This window comes from Syngnathus leptorhynchus, chromosome 2 (assembly GCF_054491065.1).
Source record: "Syngnathus leptorhynchus isolate UIUO chromosome 2, UIUO_Slep, whole genome shotgun sequence".
NCBI lineage: Eukaryota > Metazoa > Chordata > Actinopteri > Syngnathiformes > Syngnathidae > Syngnathus > Syngnathus leptorhynchus.
In genome coordinates this window covers 14,040,941-14,062,323 of record NC_141196.1, presented here as the reverse complement: position 1 = coordinate 14,062,323, position 21,383 = coordinate 14,040,941, and the positions used below count along the sequence as shown (strand labels likewise).

Here is a 21,383-nt window from a genome sequence, read left to right as displayed (position 1 = left end):
CACTCCATGGACATTTTTATGTCTTTTAAGTTTTATCCCGTGGGTGGTAGGGAAGAGTCTGAAAATGGCTGGCATTATTAACTACGTTGTCTGTCTATATGTGTTGCTGCATTATTTGTGATTAACTATCTGTTAAAAAACTGCCACATAGATGCTATTTGTTAGCTTGTCTACAGTGTTTGACCATGTGTAATATTTTCTTTTCATTCATTTCATCTTCCGGACCGCTTATCCTCACGAGGCTTGCGGGCGTGCTGGAGCCTATCTCAGCATTCTTTGGACGGTGGGCGGGGTACACTCTGAATTGGTCGCCAGCCAATCGCAGGGCACTCAACTAATGACAATATGTTGTGCATGCCTTATTTAGCAGAGTGAAACTGTGGCAGAGGAATGTTACTTTGAGAGTGTGATCACATGTCAGTCTACCTGATATTTTCTTTAGCAGTGGCTATTGTGTTCTGAAGGTGTTCGTAAAAACATCCAGGTGTGCATCCCCCTGGAAATTGGGTCCCAAGCTCAGGAATGACAGGTACCCCACTTCATATGAGACATAAGGATCCCTTCTCACCTCGCTGAACTTCATTTGCAGCCTGCTTTCATGCACCTCAGCTCAACCTATATGACCCCCTGTTCCCACGCTAACGTGGCTACCCTATCATTTGCCACAACCCAATGATTATCTCAGAAGTTGTGGCAGCAGTAGCACACATATGTGGATGCATGGTAGTTGGTCAAATTATAGAGGGTCTTCCAGATTAATTTTCTACTTTTGTGGAAAGATCAGGTCTATACAATCTCTCTATGTCCAACAATCTCTGAGTGTGGTTAAGATGGAGCATAAAATCCAGTTATTGCTAGGTGTGGCTCAAAATATTTACTCTCCTTCGAGACGGGCTTATTCCTTTTGTTGTTGTTGTCAAGTTTTTATCATCATTCATTCAGATTCCTAACTTCTTATCTGGTCGCCAACCATTCGCAGGGCCTACATAGCCAAACAACCATTCACACCTACAGACAATTCGGAGTGGGCTACCATGCATGTCTTTTGGGAGGGAATGTGGGAGGAAACCGGAGTATTCGGAGGACACCCACGCAGGCACGGGGAGAACATGTAAACTCCACACAGGAAGGCCGAACCTCTGAACTGAGGTGGACTTGCTAACCAGTGATCCACTGTGCTGCCCTCCATTATTATTATTCAGTAGTAGTAGTCAGTAATTTACATAGATTGTGCCAGAATCTGCATGAAAAAAAGCCGCCATGGTTTGTTTGAGCACAAAAAAAGTGGAAGTCTTTTGTCATCATATAATGCAAGCAGTACGACAAACCACAAATTATGTTCCATATATCATATTGTATATTTAAACCCAGCCACAGCATAGACATTGCAGCACACAATTTAAATACTAAATCCCACCCCTAAAACCGCACAAAGATATACTCTTCCCTTGTGGCCACAAAGGATTTTCTATATCCTCTAGCAATTGCAACCCATGGCTCTGCATTTGTACACAAACCACAGTTTAATTTTAATGCTGCACATCAAAGACTAAAGTACATGTGCTCACCCCACACAGCCCATTTCCAATACTGCACAGTGTTTTGTCTCCTCACAACCAACCCAGCTGATCACAGCCGCATGTTGAATGAATCCAATTCCCTTCCAGGGTCACTCGGCCGTCCAAAGATTCTCCCTTGCGCCCTTCTCGGCTCTGCATCTGAAACTTTTGGACCCGAACCAACAGGCAGGGAGACTCAGGGTCACTGAATAAGGGGACACAGTTGGTCGGGCGGCGGCTATGAGGCTCCACTGGGTTTAAAAAAAAAAAGATCTGTTTGACACAGCTTGGCTGTACTTCTTTGCATGCCTGCAGAGGATGGAAGAACTAATGGGTGATGACATAAATTGCTCAGGGACAGGGAGAGACAAATTAAACACAAGTGGACAGCACTCTGGATTATTACGATAGTTGGGGTTATACTGTAGACAGTGCAGCTGCAGCTATGTTTAAAACGTCCTTAAAAATGAGAGCAACAAAATTTGTCGTTAATTTAACATTGTGGTTTGTAGCGATAGGTATGTCCGTTTCAAATCTTATTTGCAGCTACTTATTATGAAGTGTAACCACATTTTGTTTCATTACGGTCTTAAGTGGTGTCAAAGCTTTTAAGATGCCCGAGCTGTCAATATGCGATGAACGCATGGGTGATGACAGGCCAACAATTGTGGAACTATGCTTTAAACGTGTCTCTTGCCAAAGCGGGGCAGTCAGCCGCTTGACAAGCTCATCCGTTATCCCAATCGGATCGCACTTTGACAGTAGCGTTTCCTCCAAATTGCCGAAAGGCCCCCGCGATGGCAGGCCGGAGCAAGCAGCGGCAATGAGCTGCCGCTGGCTGGTGTCATGCTGAATGGGCATGTCAGGTCTGTGTTGTCCTGGCTCCCTGCCTGCTCCGTCAGATGCTTGCTCGCTCACTCCCCAGCGTCCTCAGTCCTAAACGGATCCAGTTGCCTCTGCTCAGCTCTAGTGGTGGGCTGGTCTGGCTGACTAATAAGCAGTCTCCCGCTGAGGGGATCTTCTCCTCATGATCTCATATTGACTCAACAAATTACATGGCACCTACTGTATAATACTCAATGGACAAAACTACGATGGTAAGAATAGACATTGTTAAAATAACACCATTCTGACAATGCCAAACAAAACTCAGCACCCATCTATGAGATTATCGCTTTTTTTTTTTAATCAGTGTTATTTTGGGACACATCAGTTACAAACCAGATGTATCGCAAATATATGGACAGAATAGCATGTGGAAATTTCTCTACATTATAAAGTGCATTATAAATTCATTGTGTTATCAGTATTATTATATAAATCTGTGCAAAATACAAACTCTTGATATTTAATTTTTCATGATGCAGTTCTCAAATGATATACTTACTATAAAAGCTCCACTATTCAAGAGCAAACAAGAAAATAACCACATATTGCAAATTATTTTTGTCAGTGGTCTTTCTTGGATGGCACAAAACTGCTGAAAAGCAAACCAACGTTGAGCATTGAGAACTTGTTTCATGCATTTTTTTCCACACAAAAATCAACTCACACAAGATTTTTATATTATTGATGTGCTATATTTGTCCTGCATATCAGTCGACAATTATTAGGCCTAGTCATGTTATAGTATAAGGCAGTATAAGGCCAAAACTAAGCTATGTCTGCCATTTAGTGGTGATGTGTATACACGTATACAGTGGAGCCTTGCTCTTCACGAGGGATAGGGACTCGCAAATAAAGAAAATTTGTGTATAATTGAGGCCCATTGAAAATGCATTGCAGAAAAAGAGCAATATATATAATTATAATTATATATATAAGATTATATTAAGATCAGTTTAATATTATATATATATATATATATATATATATATATATATATATATATATATATATATATATATATATATATATATATAATTAATATATATATTAAACTGATCTTAATATGATTCATTTAGACCCTAATAGCCAACTTTCAATTCATTGGCAAACCTCCAAAAGCCTGCCAGGAAGCAGCCAGGAAAAAAAATCCATCCAAGTGACCTGTAAATATTATGAAGGAAGCTTAATTGTCTACTGCTGTGATTGGTTGTTTTACTTTCAGGGAGATCAAGTGTGCAGAGCAGCAGAAAGACACCTTGGGAACAGTGACAGGATGTAGAATATAGTATATTTGGATTTTTCCATCCCATAAATACACCATTAAAATAGCAAGAGGGCAAGTCACTCACCAAGCCGTCGCAGTTGCTGATGGCCACGGTGGCTCCTGGCGTGTCTGTGATGTCACCCACATACAAGCAGTTGTCTTGCAGCGTCTCAAAGCGCCGCGTGCTATCGTTGTCGTCGCGCCACTCCATCTTTGCTCCGGGGGCCACCAGCCTGGCGTTGTGGCGCAGGCGCAGGTGGAACTCCCGGCCGAAGACGGTGACGTTGTAGTAGAGCCTTTCCCGGCGGGCCGCCGGCGCTCGGTCTTCGCCTGCTCCTCTCGGTCCTTCCCACTCTTCATTGCCTCTTCCTACCTCCCTCTTCTGGCGCCTACGGGGCTGCCCTCCTGCTATACGGCCTGCCGAGACAGCGTGCGACAGGAAGTGGCCCTCCGCATCCACACTCATCGGCCTCACCAGTCCATACTCCCCCAGGACATGCTGCAGGGAGTCTGAGAGAAGGACACGGGGGCAAAGAGGTGAGCGCGTGATTGAGGGAGTCACAATGCACATGGAAAGACCAGATTGATAACGACAGATGAGAAGACCCAAAAAAAAGAAAAAGGTGCATAAACAGGAGAGCAGGTTGACATGGAAAAAGAAAGTCATGGGAGGGAAAATAAGGGATTAAAGAAATGTCAAGCATGCTGAGGAATGCTTTCTTCCATCCAAGATGTGTCAAATGGTGAGCAATAATTAATAAAGGGAATGCAAGGTGCGGGCCTTATACACACACACACACACAGGCGCGCGCACGCACGGACGCACGCACACGCGCTCACACACACGCACACACACACGCACACACACCCATATAAACCCGGAGGCAAACTCGTGCAGGGAGGCAGGCTACATGTTTGGAAAAGGCAGCCTCAGCAGAGCGCACTGCGCTCCTGACACCTTCTGTGCCCTTCCACCATCAACAGGGATGCCAGTGTGAGACTAAGGTGCTAACTGCAGTTCTCTCGCACAGCTTTCTCGCTGTCAGGCATCTTAAGATGAAAAAATATATTTTCTAAAAGCCCCACAGATAGGAAAAAGAAAAAAAACAAAGAAAAATCCACAATTCCATTCTTGGGTGGTATTCTCGTCAACACATCATGAATATTCATTGCTGCATCGTAACCATGAGAGAGAGAAGCACTAATAACGTGTACATTTTTTTTTTTGCATTGAGCAATGTTTTCTTTTACCACGTGACTGTGACATGCAAGTTTTTGGGGGATGCCCCACAAACATAAACGCTTGCCCACATACACACGAAGCACACGCAAGCACCAGCAGCAGCATTTCAAGTGATCCTCATGTGCCCTTGCTTTGACTGTCAATTTTCAACATGTAGAGTCTTTCAAAAAGTTTCCAGAAAGGCAATAAACTAACCACGCACAACAATATTTTCACCACCCCGTGTTGGAGAATGATTTGATAATAGTGTAATCAATATGCTGACATCCGACTCCAGAGTCCTGTGACAAATCGATAGATGCGATGCACATCATCTAAGAGTTGTGTTTTCCCCCTTCTGCTAAATCCGCAAGTGTAACGATGCTTTAGATGGCCCGAGAAAAAAAAATAAAAAAATCAACACGCCGCCCGGGGACCTTTTGCAAGTCTCCGCAATTAAGCGCCGCAAGCAGGACACGCAGAAGTTGTTTGCAAAAAAATTGCATGGCTCAAAGCAAACATGCACGCCCGCCTTGGAGCTTCTGTGCTCCACCGGGGGAGTTTCCATGTGTAGAGAGAGATGAGCCGATGGGACAGACAACAATGTAAACACCGGCCACGTTTCCCCCCCACCGCGCCGCTGTACGTACGTACCAACGCTACTGGCGATGTAAAGGCCGCTGGTGTGCAGCAGAAAGGCCGATAGAACGATTAGGACAGTAAATCCAGGCGAGAGACCCATGGCAGCTCCGAACTGCGCAGGTGAGAGAGTGGGACTCCGGGCTCCAGTGTGGTGAAGTTCCCCCGCCTGGCGCGACCAGCCACGCCACGACAGCAACAGCACAGCAGCCCGCAACAAGACTGCCAAGTGCACCGGGAGAGACGGAGCTCTCCTCCCGTCTCGCTCTCCCTCCCTCTCTCTCTTTCTCTCCTACTCTCAGTTCGTCTCTCTCTCTCTCTCTCCCACTATCAACTCCTCTTTATCTTGGCAAGTCCCCCACCCCACTCCATGGAGTGCAACTCACACAACCAGGCAAAATACACACTTACAGGTGTGTTGGCCTTCGACCGGCCCGTAGAGAGAAAACATCTGGGGATCATCAAAAACCACTTTCCCTAGTACTGTGCACGAATGAGTCGTAATTTGCTCACTGTTCGATTGGGCATTGCAAATTCATAATCAATTGGTAATTTACGGACTCGAATTAGATGGTGTGACGTCACCGGAACGTCCGTGCTCGTCCTCTGACAGTTCGATACAGCTTGTGAGGAAATGTGCAGTTGAGGTGCTTCAAACTAAGAAACACCGCTTCCTACAAATGTAGCGAGGAGGTGACGTCCAGTTTGATGTTTGGATTCTTTCTGAACTCAATGCATTGACTGTGCAGTGTATCAATGGCTTTTTTTGTAGCTCCTTTTCTGCTCACCTGTCATGCATTTAGGACAGCCATCAAAATTCATTTGATCACTTGAATGAGGGAGGACACAAGTACCGGTTAGCTTTGCGTTAACAATCAAATGGCAAATGGATTTAAAATTGCAGCAAAACAATTACCAAGTCAGAAGGTTGGGAGACCACCCAGAGATCTAGTGTATGGCGAGGGTTTGTGGAAATGAAACTTCCCCGTCTGCATCGACTTTAAATGCCCTGTCAAAGGTTGGGTTTGGCTGCAACAGCGCCCCCCGTGATGCTCACCAGCAGTAGCGAAAGAAGCAAGTTTTTCTGCGGCTTCTTTAAACTTTATATTGCATCCCTGTAATTGTGGCCCATGTCATTTTCATAATAATTTCTTTTTTTTTTAATTGCATGCTAAGATGTTTCATGCATAAATAGATGTGGTCAAAATATGGTTTGAGCCATTATTTTTTTAGAAAGTGACAAAATATTTCTCTTTTTATAGTCACATCAGTAGAAGGTTTTATGACAGTGAAATGTTCTCTTTTTTGTACATTTTTAAAAGCTCCTGAAGGAAAACACCTAAGGTTGACGTTTTCATTAACTAAGTATTTGCGCATATTCTAGTTTTCATTAGCATTCATTTGAATATTATTTTCATAACTCCACATTACGAAAAGATATAACCTGCTATTCCCTTTTCAATTTTACCCCCGCTTGACCTGAAAGCATATCCACCTCACAGCTGTTGGCGTTTGAATCTTTGCATACCTGAATGGAGTATGCATGTCCTCCCTCTGCATATGTGAGTTTTCTTTGGGTCCCTTGAAACATTCCAAAAACAAGCATTTTAGGTTAATTGAAGGTTTGCATGGCGACCAGTGCAGGGTGTGTGCTGCCTCTTGTTCCAAATTAGCTCGGAGATAAGCTGCCCTTTGGCTCACCGGCAGCCCTAACAAGAACAATAGCAACAGAAAATAGATTGATGTGTGTGTGTATGTATATTAAATACTGCTTCACAGTTATTTGAATAGAAATCTTGACAAAAAGTCAAGACAGCATAGGCGTGATGTTATAGAATAGATTCAGCTCTCAATGTCATTTTCAGACTGTCTCAATTTGCATTCCACAAACTGCATTATTTATAGCCTTGGGTTTGTATTTTTACTTTTGTGCTGTGATTTTCAAAGACTTTCCGGACACAAGTGAAGAGCCGCCGAGAACCAGCAGTAGTCACAATTTAGCTTTCAAAACGTTAATTTGCCAGCCTCTTTCCTGAGTTGTCATCTTATTGTGGTGGAGGGCTATGTGTGTCCCACTCCCCAATATCCAAGGAGCTAAGATGTCTCGGGCTTTTGGCATGGTCACACATGGCAAACAGACACTAGGTGAAGGACGAGACAAAGCACACTGATGATTAGAATGATCGGAAGATGTTTTCGTGGATGCCTGAGGTGGAAGCCATCCCCAAAGCCACTGGTGGACACCAGCCATTTGAGGATATCATCAAACAGAAGAAAGAATCCTTCCTATAAGGCCTTTTTTGGCCCAATGGACTGTGGAGATATTTGATGGCCACCGATAGGCTTAGCATAATGTAGCTTTGGATGACTTCAAGGGAAACTCTGGCCTCTCAATAGTGGGAAACTGTTCACTGTGTACAGTAGGGATGGGATGCTACTGCTATGTGAGCCCGTGGGAAGAATACATCGAGGACCACTTGAAATCCACCAACATGTCTTCCTATGAGGAGTCGAGAGCAGGGGTCTCAAACACGCGGCCCATGGGAAAATAGTTTATGGCCTTTGCTGTAATATGAAAGTTTAATGTTAGTGTGGCCCACGATTTTGATGAGTGTGTATGTGTGTGTGTGTGTGTGTGTGTGTGTGTGTGTGCGTGTGCGCGCATGTACGCACTCATTAGATCGCGGGATGTCATTTTTTACCAAGCATCAGGATCACAACAGAGGCTCTTGACGCCCAAATAATAACATGAAACATTGTCAGATGGCTAGATAATGCCACACAAATACAAACAAACATCTCTGGAAGAATGACCCGCCCTCTTTGTCCCCGCCATCTCGACTCTGTCGAAAATATCACAATGTTCCCAGTCCATGTACCCTGCATGCCTATGTGGCCCTCATACACCCACAGCCACACCATCGCCTCTCCTGCCTCCATCCCCATCGCCCACCACCTCCTCCCTCCTACTGATCCCGGCTGCTAAGCTGTTGCCATGGAGATACCAAGCCCTGCACCTTGAAAAGTGCACTTTGAAGGAGCTAGGGAGAGAGACAATAATATCCCATTTCCCCCAGACCAACAGACACGCACATGGACTCGTGTATTTGTGGAGGTTATTATTATAGCCGTGTTTGGCAGGGTGGATGTGTGAACAGGCACATAGTTGTGTATTTTTCTGGGAAGGGGGGGAGTCTTGCGATGTCCACTGTCGGCACATGTACAAACAGATTGTGAGTGAATAAAACGAGCGAGATGGTCAGACAAGAAAAGCGGATAAAATCTCATTCCTTCTTCGTTGTAATGTACTGTTGATGATGAAATGCTACTTGTCTCAATAGGTGGCTGCTTGAAGTTTTGACAGCTGGATGTCCTTGAGAGGAAGTGTTTGTATCAATCTGTGTATCATTGATTTATTTTTCCATTTTCAAGTGGCAATCCAAAACCAACCAAGACATGTTTTCATGGTTCCTTGAGTATCTTTGCTCAGTCACTGAAAGAATGAAAATAACATTGTCGTTGAAGTGAACTGCCTCAAGTCCACTCTTTTTGTGATGTGGACAAACAATGAGCAGTGAAAGCAATTGTCTCTTATCCTCCTCCTTGAGAGTCACAAGTTTTGTTCTTTGAAACCAGGTCTCACCAAAAGTACTGAGTAGCCCCAAGGACCCCACCAATAGAGGGAAAGCATGAAATAGAACACCTGTGATGAGACAATGTTAGACTGCTTGCTGTGGACAGGAACCTTTTGATCCATAGGTATAAATCAGAAAATTTAATTTAGCTGATTGTATGCCTGATTTTTTTGCCGAGCTGCTAAGTGTTGGCGGTTCCCCTGCATTTTATATACCTATTGGATCAACAATTCTATGTCGCATGTGTTAAGGGCTTCACCAAGTGAACATATGCCGTATTGTGTCCTGCAGGGCGGCCGTGGCCTGTCTCCAGTGACTCCTACCGTCCTAGCAAGGTCAGGCAGCGGGCCACCATGTGTCTGCATGCATTAGCATGCCTTATGAGAGCATAGACAGGTGTTTCCAGTGTCTTCCTGAGGTTACATGACAAAGCATCAAAGCCTGATGACAGCGCATCAGGCAAGAGCCATGTGTGTTTTGATTTAATGCACAACATATGTCCATTCGTTCAAAATTCAACAACAGAACACATCGCTTAAAATAAACATAAAAACGTACTGCTCTGCACCCTTATCAAGTATTGACCACCACAAACAATAGCTGAAAGGATCGGGGTAAAGAACCCCATCGCCTTCTCCTTCCTGTGGTATTGATTTATGATGAATAAGCAATACTTGCTTCAAACTGAGACTGAGAATGTGCGCAAGGCATTTAGCTCTATATGAACGTACAGCAAGTCTATTTAGCCCGAGAGGTGGCCAACGAAATTGAGGTATACAGCCATCCGCCCCACACATGGTCACCATTTTTATTCTTTCCAATATTATACCTTCGCAGTAAGATTTACCGCATGGTTTTGTCAATACTTTTAATCGAGTGAAGAACTATGAAATCCCGTGGAGCTTGACCTGTAGGTGAGTAGTACCTTCACTTTTTGCCTGGCGATGCCAATATGCCACCATGCACTCAAGGACCACCCTTGAGTGTTTACTTAGCTGCTCAAAGGTGCACACATACAGAGTCGCTCACACACTCTTTCTTGTGTTGCATTGACTGTTCATGCACACATATATGTTATCTAAGAACTCAGTGGGTGCCTGTGGCCTACTTCCCCCACTGCTCGCCTATGATCCGTCTGGCCCATGCGCCGGTTCAGATAATTGACGGGCGGGTAGTTGGAGCATGTAGGTGTATGCTTTTGCACTTATGTCATTCAAATGCACAAGTGTCTCATTTAGTGTTTAACACCAACACTCATCTTCTTTCTGCATGAAATTCATATTTCTTTATCTTGCTGAGAAATATATTGTCAATAAATGGTGTTTATTTTTCTAATGTTAATCTTTGCCAGTGCGAGTGACTTGGCCATAGACGAGACGCACATTGCTGCAGGCCAAATGGCCAACCTGAATGGCCGGTGCCTCATTTCAGAGGGGAAGAGCGGTACTAGTCGAGGGATTCCGTGACTTCAGAAGCACAATGGACGCTGAATTTAACCTGACCACAGGAAGCTCAAGGTCCTGAAAGGGTAGTCTAAGCACTATAATCATCTGTGGGAAAGAATGTGTTTTTGTGTCCAAGAAAGCAAGTAAAAGGGGAAATTTAGACTAAAAACAGGCTGTTTTGAATAGTTCCATGTCATTGGGTCAGAGTGTGTGCAACAATAGCATAGTGGCTAACTGAGATTTATTCAAGAATCAGGTAAGGACCTCTTCTGTCCTGGGCAGCTTCTCTGTGGACCTGTATTGTGGCTAGGCTTTTCCCAGTTTAGTAAGAAGTTCATTTTCATTCGTAGTTGCCTAAATTTTCATTTCGGGGGGCAATCACTGTGATCACAAATAAAACCATAAAAAAGATAACAAATTAGGCGTTTAATTACATGGTAGAACTCTTCGCTACATTGCTATTTGTTTGACCTAGCCATCCTGCTACATCGGGGATTTACCATATTTTTAGGACTACAATTAAGTCATACTATTTTCTATAGTTTGGCCGGTCCTGAAACTTAGACTTAGTTGCACATATATATAGTAAAATTAGAGCCTGAACTGGCACCCAAAATCCCCGTTCCCTAACCATGTTGACTGTCTTTTGCAGTCTTCAACTTTTGCCATATTACCTACCACCAGTGGCCAAAGATATTTGAAAGAAAGAAAGAAAGAAAGAAAGAAAGAAAGAAAGAAAGAAAGAAAGAAAGAAAGAAAGAAAGAAAGAAAGAAAGAAAGAAAGAAAGAAAAAGAAGTAACAGTCAGTAGTCATGGCAACTAAAGTGTGACCGATCTCTAGTTTTGCATGTGGCTTCTACAATGGAAAGGATTTCCTATATTGACAGGACTAAAAAGGATTCTACCTTTGGCCACAATGTAAGTTTTGAATCCAATCAGGACTCGTTCACTGCCATCAACATGAATCTGAAATAGACTCTGACACCCCAGCATCACTCTGAGGGTGTGTATGTTTGGAGGCAGAGCATACTCCCCAACTATTTAAATGAGCTTTCTGATGGACTGGGCTCCAGCACTTTTTGGGGGCACTTGTAATAATCGAACGGCGCATTTGAACAAGGCCCTGGGTTTTCCAAACGGTTGGAGAGAAGCAGTGCGCGCTTGGAACTTTTTTCTAAATGCACCCATGATGAGGGAACGGGGATTTTGCATTTGAGTCAGAGTGCTATTGCTCTTGTTTTTTTTGTAAACAAACAAACAAAAAATCCTTCCAAATATGTGACTTCATGATGCAGTTTTAAACTGGTGCAATTTATACTCCAGAGGGATTTGTAGTCGACAAATATGGGAAATGTGTGTCTTTTAAAAAACTGTTTTTTTATGTGGTCACAACATGTGGGTGGGAAGTTTCATGACACAAATTGTAATAATAAATCGCATATGTTTTTAATTTATTCCCAAATGTGTCACATTAAAGACAAATTGAAGTCCAACTATATTGTTGAAGCATTTTAATCATAAGTGAACAGTTGCTTTATTTCAATGTCTGCTGGCTTTAGAGCGTTTGTAGCCAAACTACGATATTACTACTAATACGATGAATCAGATGAGTACTCGTGGACATGCAACATTCCATGCATAGCTAATTATTGCCAGTTCATTGAAAAGTGCTCACTGACTTGTAACTCTTACAGGGGACACACAGTTGACAGGAACTCTTACGAAGAAATCTTCCTTTCAATTCAACAATAGGGTTCCATGAGAATTCATGGCATGTCCTTAAAGTACAATCAATGGATCATCCATGCATCCATTTTCCTCAGGAATTGTTCTCTTATAAGTGTTTATTAAATATCAAGGATTATTCTGTAATTATTTGGAAATTATATTTACATCTGATCACACAAACCACAAGGGTAAACAAATGACCTTTCATCATCTGTCACATCACCATGGATACATTTATAATTCGGGTCTCATCTAAGAGTTGCAATCTATCTCCCATTATTTGTCAAGAAAGCAAAAGATAGAATATTAATTCTACTGTGAAAGTTCCTCTTTTGATTGTTTGGAGAAGTGAATGTTTTTTGATAAATTAACACGTTTAGAAGTCACGTCTCACAAACTCTTAATGAAAATGAAGAAGGGAATATCTTGAATCGCAGCTTTTAAGAGCAGGATATTTGTTCCAGGAATAAGCTCATTTCAAAGAAAGACAAAGTTTAGCTGTGCACATGCGACGAATAGAAGAATGAGGACTCAGTTGGGTTACACACAGACTGCACACACACACACACACACACACACACACACACACACACACACGCACACACACACGCTGCACATACATCATCTGTTCTGCAAAGGCTGAAGAGGCACGAGGGCCTTGTAATGGAATGGACTCCTTTCTTCTCCTCTCGTTCATGGTGTGGGCTCAGGGTTGTGGTTAGTTGATGTCCTCCCTCATGAACCATTCAATTCTAAAAAGACTGGCGTGACATTGGTGTTAGTCACACACAGAAAAGGCTTTTACACAGCAGAAATACATCAGCCCAGCCATTATCCCTGGTAGAGTGGACACTATTAATTTGTCTGCCTGTTAATCAGATATACGGTTCATAACAACATGCAAACATGGGCCAGTGTTGATGATTTCATGGATGCAGAGCATATGAAGATGTCGCCTAATGAGGAGCAGTGGATGTCAGATGACTGCAATATCTGTCATGGAAGTTAATTTATTGGATCTTTTAAATCAACAAATTAAGTCATGTCACCGGAGTCGCAGATTATTTCTGTTTGCCCATCTAACTAACTAACCCGACAATTATAAATGACAGATTCTTGCTGTAGGTTGTCATATAATTTCTCCCGCTTCGGCTGAACTTGAAAATATGCAAAGATACTGTTGTGCAATATACCTTGAGAATTATTATTTTTTGCTTCAATACAATGGACATGCTGCTCTGTCAGACAAGTGTACACATCAGTTACAGCATAAACTTGAAATCTGTTAAATTTAGGACTGTCTTTCTTTTCAGCAGCTTCTCTGTTGGAATGGATTAACAGCAGAACTGATCACACTGTACTGGCTTTATACAGTCAACTCAAGTGTTCGCAAAGATTACCCTGAAGCTCCCATGCGAGCAGGGGTCAATTTCATAAGCAAACAACATATCAAAGTTAGCTTAAGCGCAACAATCGCTGTCCACATGTAGCCATTCCGACAAATATGAGACCTGCTTCAAGATTGGGTCTCTTTTTGGAAGCCCTTAGAATCTCAAGCCATAGTGAATTAACTCTGTTGTCATTTTGTAGGATGCAAGTCACGGAATTTTAAATTGTCAGTTGTTTGATATCATTAACTATGATTGATTGTGATTGCTATAATTACAACATGACACACTTATAGAATTATTCCAAAAAAGACAGCATCACTAACCAGCCCTTGTAGGCCATACTGTATGAGTGATAAGGAGGAATCCAAAATAAAATAGGATATGTCTAGTTTGAAAAAGGACTCAATACTAACAAACAAATAAAATATGAAAAAAAAACATTAACATACGTACAAATTCAATACATACACACACTATAGCTATATTTGTCTTAAACCCTCACAATCGGATTAATTTGGCTAAATGTAAAAATGTGTCACTCAATTATTTCTATAATAAATAAAAATCACTCCACTAATCCTAATTAAGACCATGGCATGTGTTGATGGCACATCAAAACAGTGGAACACTCACACGGAAGCATATTTTGAATACTACAATGCATTAAAGACCGAAAATAGGCAAAGCTCTGCAACTAAGAAAGATTTAACAAAAAAAATACACAGACATTCTGATCCTCCTATTTTCCCAACGCTAATCCCTGTCAAATTTGTAGTCAACAGGAGTTGATTAAAAGCGAAAAACCTCAGACATCAAAAGTTAATCTAAGTCGATCAACCCAAAATACTTTTCACTATTATTGTATAAATTGTGAATTTGCTTTTGAATTATATAACTGCATCAGATTAGGTCTCTATCTTGTTCGGTACGGTGATCCCTCGCGATTCGTTTGTCAAGGCTTCAGTACATCGTGGATTTTTTTCCAAATTAAAAAGAAGAATTCAAAATCTTCAGAGATTCAAAATAAACCTTCTAAATTGAGGAATTATGGCACGAACGTTGCCCACACAGAAGCAGAAGGCAGAGAGTCTCCACACAATTGCAGTACGTCGCTTGTACCTTTTCATAAAAAAGTAATAAGTATAAAAATAAATAATAATAAGAGTTGTGAAAACATATTTACAGTATTGTACCTTGTTATAATTTTATTAATAATAAAAGAGTTCTGAGAACATATTTACAGTATGTACCTTGTTATAAAATGATGTTATAATAATAAGAGTTCTAAAATTATATTTACAGTATACATACTGTAAATATAATTTTAGAATGTATGTATGTATGTATGTATAATTTAGCTACATATGTAGATGACACACACGTATCATATTTATATTTATATTATTTATACATTATTTTCTGTATGTCGTTTATATTACGAATTAATATAGTATTTTCATGTTTGAAACTATTATTTGATGTTCTAATGATAACATATGCACTTATATGGTTTGATATACACTTATTGATACACAAAAAAATGTATGTATGTTAAAAAATGAGAGGGTGACACTACTTGGCAGATTTTCACATATCGCGGGTGGTCTTGGAACCAATTATCCGCGATAAACGAGGGATTACTGTATTACCTACAGAGTTGCAATAAGTTGCATTTGTGGTTCACTGCTCGCAATCACATTTTGGCTTCAGGAGGATACATAGATTCAGTGCAGTACTTTTATAACGAGCAAGCACATTGAGCACAGGCAAGAAGCACTGATGCTCCACGCATCTTTGTGATGTAATACTCGGTTTAGGTTTTCTCTTATCTGATGAAATGATCAAAGTCCTTTCATTTTGTTCGAGATGGTTTTAAAAAAGGACAGACTAAAAAACGACGGTCACTTGTGTTCATGACGTTTGTATACAGATTGCAGAAGAAGTGACTTCTCTTTGTTTCAAGCGGACCGGATGAGGTCCCTTTGTCCTGGACAATAAAGTTTTGCATTACGCCGATCAATCTGGTGACCGTCGGTGGTTATGTTGGCAGCTAAATGGAGATGTTAAGATGCTTGGCTTGTGCCTACCTACATCTGTGTGTGTGTGTGTGTTTGTGTGTGTGTGCGTATGCATGTGTGTGTGCATGTGTGTGTGTGTGTGTGTGTGTGTGTGTGTGTGTAAACTCCACAGCACAGAAACATTTTATGGACCCCGACACAATTTAATTTAGTTTAATCTCAGCCTTCCAACTGAGACCGTAACATATAATTAAACTTTATAGAACTTCCCTGCAGCCCGTGTGTCGAAGGATACTGTCTGACACATGCACAACGCCAACACACCAAAACTGAGCGTGCAAAATAATTGGTGTCGATGCATAATGAAATCATTATGTAACTTTTGATTTAAAATTCATCACCTAAAAATAAATATTGATAAATCCTGTGAACACAGCAATGCATAATTGAAAGAACAGCACCGATAACCACGTTAACCATAATACATCTTTTCTATTATAGGAGGCTGGATGGATTTCATTGATTTGATTCAGTGCTGTGTTATTTCCCCGTATGGGTAACTGCTGCGCTTGCAATAGTCACTTTTATTAGGGATGATATGACAAAATTGGTTCTGAAGAGATTTGATCCGTAATCGCCGTGTTCTGCTCAAAGCTGGGGAGCATGATGTAATGCTTTATTGGGTTAGCGAGGACATAAGGCGGGTCACCTGTTGATCTGATGGAGCTTGCTCTGCAAAGTGGAGTCCTTTCGTGGAATTGAAGCGGGCAGGACATTAATGCCTCAGTCACGCTGGGCTCAGGATTTCAAGGCATCGTTTGGGAAACTGTTGCGTAACCAAGGGATGGTTGCACACGCTCCAACATAAAGGAGCTGGCAAACATGAGAGGTGATATGTGTAGCCGTGTTCTTGCATCACATGCAAACTTGTACCGACTAATGGAGCGCAGGGCTCGTCTACATCCACCTCCGACGTGGAACAAAGGCCCGCTCCTCTGAGACCCCCCACATCTCCTTCTTCTTGCCTTCTTTGACCCAGTTTACCTGATTGATTCTTTCCCTGCAGGTCGCTTGTATAACACTGAACAAGCCTTATGTGAGTGTACAAGTACACACAAAGGTCAGGATTAACTTGACCATTAAAACGTAGTCATATGCAGATGTTTCTTTTACTTTCTCCTCAATTTTTTCCTTGTGACCTGAATGTCACACATACGCTTTGAAAGCACTCAATTAAGCAATGTTACGAATCAAGTGCTTTCAACTGTTTTTATAGGCAAGTCCAAGTAAATTTTGGGCCATCAACAGTCAGACAGCAGTCTCTGATGCAGCACAAGTGATTTCTGGGCATACTAGAAGAATAAACTACAGGCTGCGAGTTGCCGGATCAGGAGGGAGGATTCCCAGTTAACCAGCAAAGACCATCGAAACAAGCTCGCTCGCTCGTTCCCCATGTCGGCCCACATGGACATGGGTTAGCACACACATGCTCACAGTCATGAGTTGTGCACAGACCCATATAAAAGTCCATGTGACCAAAGGTAATTCAAGCATGTTTTTGCTTTGATGAATATCCATAGTTTGCCAACCTTTCACCTTATCGTGTTTGCACGCTATTCCGACATATCTTTTCAACAGATAAAATCTTTGATGGTTTGAACGAGTGCAAGCAGAATGGATGTGGGTTGCAGAACTCGCTGACTTTCAACACCTTCGGCACGGAGCAGGGCAGAGTACATTTATCACTCGCGCCATTTTATAGCTGCTTGCTCTGGCCTTTGTTTTCCAGTCTACTGACAACATAAACGCTGGCCATTTATAAAGACGGATTAGGAGATATGGCCGCCATACAAAGTCTTACCGTTCCCCAAAGGGTAATACAACAACCAACACAACAAGCATGTTTCTCCCGCAGGAGGAAGAGTGTTGGATCGTGATGAAAGAGCCCACACCTGATGAATGGCTGGGATATACTCATCAGTTACAGAAGCCCATCAAATATTCTACCAACTAAGTCATTAAGGCTTGACTAACCTCATCAGATACATTTTTTCTTTACGTTTGCTTTTGCTTTTTCTTCTCATTTTCATACTCGAGGCTCCTCTCCTGGAAGTGGAAGGCCCAACGTCTGCCTCTATACTGGCTGGTTAATTTCAGCGAGACAAGAAATAGAGTGTGGGAAGTATGCAATGTGGAAGGAAGCCAGAGCCGTGGAGAAAACCCACGCAAGCACAGAGAGAAAATGCAAACTCCACAAAGGAAAGGCGTAGCCAAGATGAAGCATCTGTGCTCACCACTATTTCATCGTGGCACCACAGTTAATACAATAAAAAATAAAAACAGTCCTAAAATGTCATAAGGACAAGGAAGACATTTTAAAATAATTACTTAATGCAGTCATAATGTATTTTTTGTCTGTGAATAAATAAATGAATAACTACATACAGAGATAGATAGATAGATAGATAGATAGATAGATAGATAGATAGATAGATAGATAGATAGATAGATAGATAGATAGATAGATAGACAGACAGACAGACAGACAGACAGACAGACAGACAGACAGACAGACAGACAGGCCGAATGAGCAACAAAAACTCAAGGTGGCAAATAACTGCCATTGCCTTTATCATTTTGCAGTTCTCTAATTTTCCATATGAGGGCGTGGAATAAAAGCATGACAACTAGCAGAGAACAAGATGCTGCATCGCTGACATTCTAAAAGATCAAGGAGCTCTCAAAGGTCGCCGTTGCCATATTGCCTTTCTCTGTGGTATTGACACTTGGTATTTCTGTGATCTTTTGCTCTAATTAAAAGAAGAAGCAAACAGTTGCCAAGACTGCAACTGAGGTGTTTTTATGCTGTGGCATTCATGTTGTCTTGTTAGATGACACTTTATATTTAACAGGGTGTTTGTGTGTCTTTGTTTTGCAACACTAAAGCCAATGCACATTTTTCAAGTTGTTTCAAGCAAATCTCTGTTATTGACATTTTATCATCATAGGTCTTATCAGGCAAAACACGTTTGTTATTTGTTAAAGACCAGACTCGGCCTCACGTTCTGTATTGTCTGTGTTCCATACAGGCTTTTAGAACGTAATGAAAAGTCACTCCGTTTGCTTGAGAGCTAACTGGGGACCAAACCTGTTGCAGTGTAGTACGTCCTTCTGAGCTTTTCTGTTTGTCTATTCATTTTCCTTGTTTGCTTTGTTAATGTATATGAGATGACAGCATCTAATCACAGCCAATTTAAATGTAGCCACTAATATTTGATATTGTATAGCCCAAAAGCCCATTGTTGACAGAATATTGACAGTTTTAATGCATATTTTTTGAGTATTTTTGTTCAAAGAAACACAACTTTGACTCCACTCCCTTTGGTTTGTCAAAGAAACTGTCATGTGACTCTGTTTCTTCAAGCCAATGAAACCACGAGCCGGGTTTGAACTCCATTTCACCGATCAAATGGTTCCAAGCATTCACAAGATTGCATCCAAAGTCACACGAAGCAATATTATTTAAAGTGATTAATTTGGGTAAAGCATAGCAGAACTCACAATCAAAAGTGCCACAATACCTTACAGACAAAAAAAGCAGCTGCCATCAATGTCTCTCTAAAAACGTCCACATACTTTGTCCATTGCTCACTTGCATGAGAAAGCCCGTAAAAAGTGGGTCCAGACAAAAAATATGGTGTGTGTGAAGCTGTTACAATTCCAGTTGTTGATCCTTTAACTAAAGGATACAACATGCATGTTATTGTGACATCTGGAAGCTATTTTAGAATGTGAAGAAAGGCATGACAGGTCTTTAAGACAATTTGCAAGTGTGCCTAACCCTGAAATGTACTGTAATTGTAAACAGTCGATGCCAAAAGGACAAATTTCAGGTTTGTGTACACTGAATTAAAGAATAAAGATGAGTTTAAAAATGGGCTGAAGTGATAAATCAATGTGTCACATTGCGCACGAGCGCGATCAAATCGAATGAAAACAGCTTAGCAGCATATGAATCTCCGTTTCAAACCTCCTGTCTCACTTAGAGGCCACATGTTGTTATGTTTTCCTTCTGTCGGGAGCACGTCTCCTCAAGCAAACAGGCGGGGATAATGCAGTGCAGATAAACAACATATATGTTGTTAACTTGTATTGTACGTGTTGATGGACTAACCTAAATCAGTAAAAGGCTCAATTTGTGCAATTCTCTCTCTATGATGGTTTATTTTTATTTTCCCTGCATGAAGACCACTTTTCACATCCTACCCACATGCATGCAATTTACATGATCACACTTAGGGTGGTGTCATGTCTCTTTACTTTAGCAGAAAATGGGGCGAGAGGAAAAAAAACAAAAAAAACACCACATACCTCTTGACGTAAAGTGTGAGCGATTTTGGAACTGTGACTTTTTTAATTCTGGTAATAAGATCATCCATGGCTACACATGACCCAGACACAATGTTTTAATAGGAAAACACTGTATGCCATTAAGTGAGGTGTGCACATACAAATCATACACAGGGCCAAATGGTAAGATATGGATCATCCAAAACTAAATGTGTATTTTCATGCATCGTGAGAATCTGTGGTCCAGTTAGTTGCCTGTGGTTACCCCTGCGGTTGTTTCATTGTTTCGATCCACTACAGTACATGCACCTTAGTGTCAAATATAACTCCCCCTGTATAGAATCGGCGGTATCCATTTGTATAATGAAGACAAACTAGGCCCGGATGTTTTTTTAACTGGTGCTCATTCCAACATGCAATACGACCCAGCTGTAAAAACATCAACTCAATCCTGATTCTCATTCATCATTTTCCAACTGCAGCCAAGAAACAGAAAACAGCAACAGATCTACACACATATTTGAAATTCATATTGTTGAATGTGTGCTCTGACAGCAAACTAGCAGTCAATTAGACCAAGCTTAATTTTGACTGATATTCTGATTCTGATTATAAGTCCATCAAAATAGCTTGAAGTGCAATGGACATTTTGTTCTCACCATTTGTTTTGTTCATGATTTCTTGGAAATATAAAACAGATTTCTATTTGATCTGATAGTATTGTCTTCGTTATTTTGATCATCAACGCCAGCCGCAAAATACATAAATGTGCTGCATACTGAGACAATGATCACTGTTATCACAACATTGTATTCAATGAATAAAATCTCTTTTGCGTCTTTTTTTATTCGTGAGATTTGCATTGCTGGTCTCGGCTAAATTGACATATAGCCAGCTGCGCTATTGGGTGAAAATAAAACAAATACCCGTAACTGTGATGAATCGGTAGCTCAATTTCCACCAAGTACTAGCATCTACTGTCAACAGATCAAAAAGAGCTGGGGCGCTGTCCCAAGCATTGGACTCCACGACAAAGGTGTTGGCACCAAATCCTGGGATCTGGGTCTAGAAGATTCCTTCTTGCACAAACTATGTTAAAAATGTACTCCTAAATGTTTTTCTGAATCCTATTCTCGCTCAAACGTGGCACATGGTTAACAAATGTGAACTGTGAAGAAGGAGGGAATGTTTTGGGGCAGTCCATGAATTTTCAGAGAATCAAATTTCTCAAAACAAAATGTGCC

At 41.4% G+C, this 21,383-nt stretch overlaps 1 protein-coding gene across 3 annotated transcripts in view; it reads right to left on the bottom strand.

The window, feature by feature from the left end:
- Positions 1 to 6,587, bottom strand: part of LOC147060896 (A disintegrin and metalloproteinase with thrombospondin motifs 2-like) — an 83,787-nt gene extending 77,200 nt beyond the window's left edge. Inside the window, exons 1-3 of one of the 3 annotated variants that reach the window (XM_085905895.1) lie at positions 6,489 to 6,566; positions 6,361 to 6,401; positions 3,797 to 4,221 (exon numbers count right to left, since the gene is read on the bottom strand). In XM_085905895.1, coding sequence (XP_085762021.1) covers positions 3,797 to 4,221; positions 6,361 to 6,394 — 459 coding nt within the window. In that variant the 5' untranslated portion in view covers positions 6,395 to 6,401; positions 6,489 to 6,566. Of the gene's footprint in view, positions 1 to 3,796; positions 4,222 to 5,587; positions 5,709 to 6,360; positions 6,402 to 6,488 lie in introns of those variants that run through there. The other 2 variants (XM_085905896.1, XM_085905897.1) reach the window with 2 other exon arrangements.
- Between the last annotated feature and the right edge of the window lie 14,796 nt (positions 6,588 to 21,383).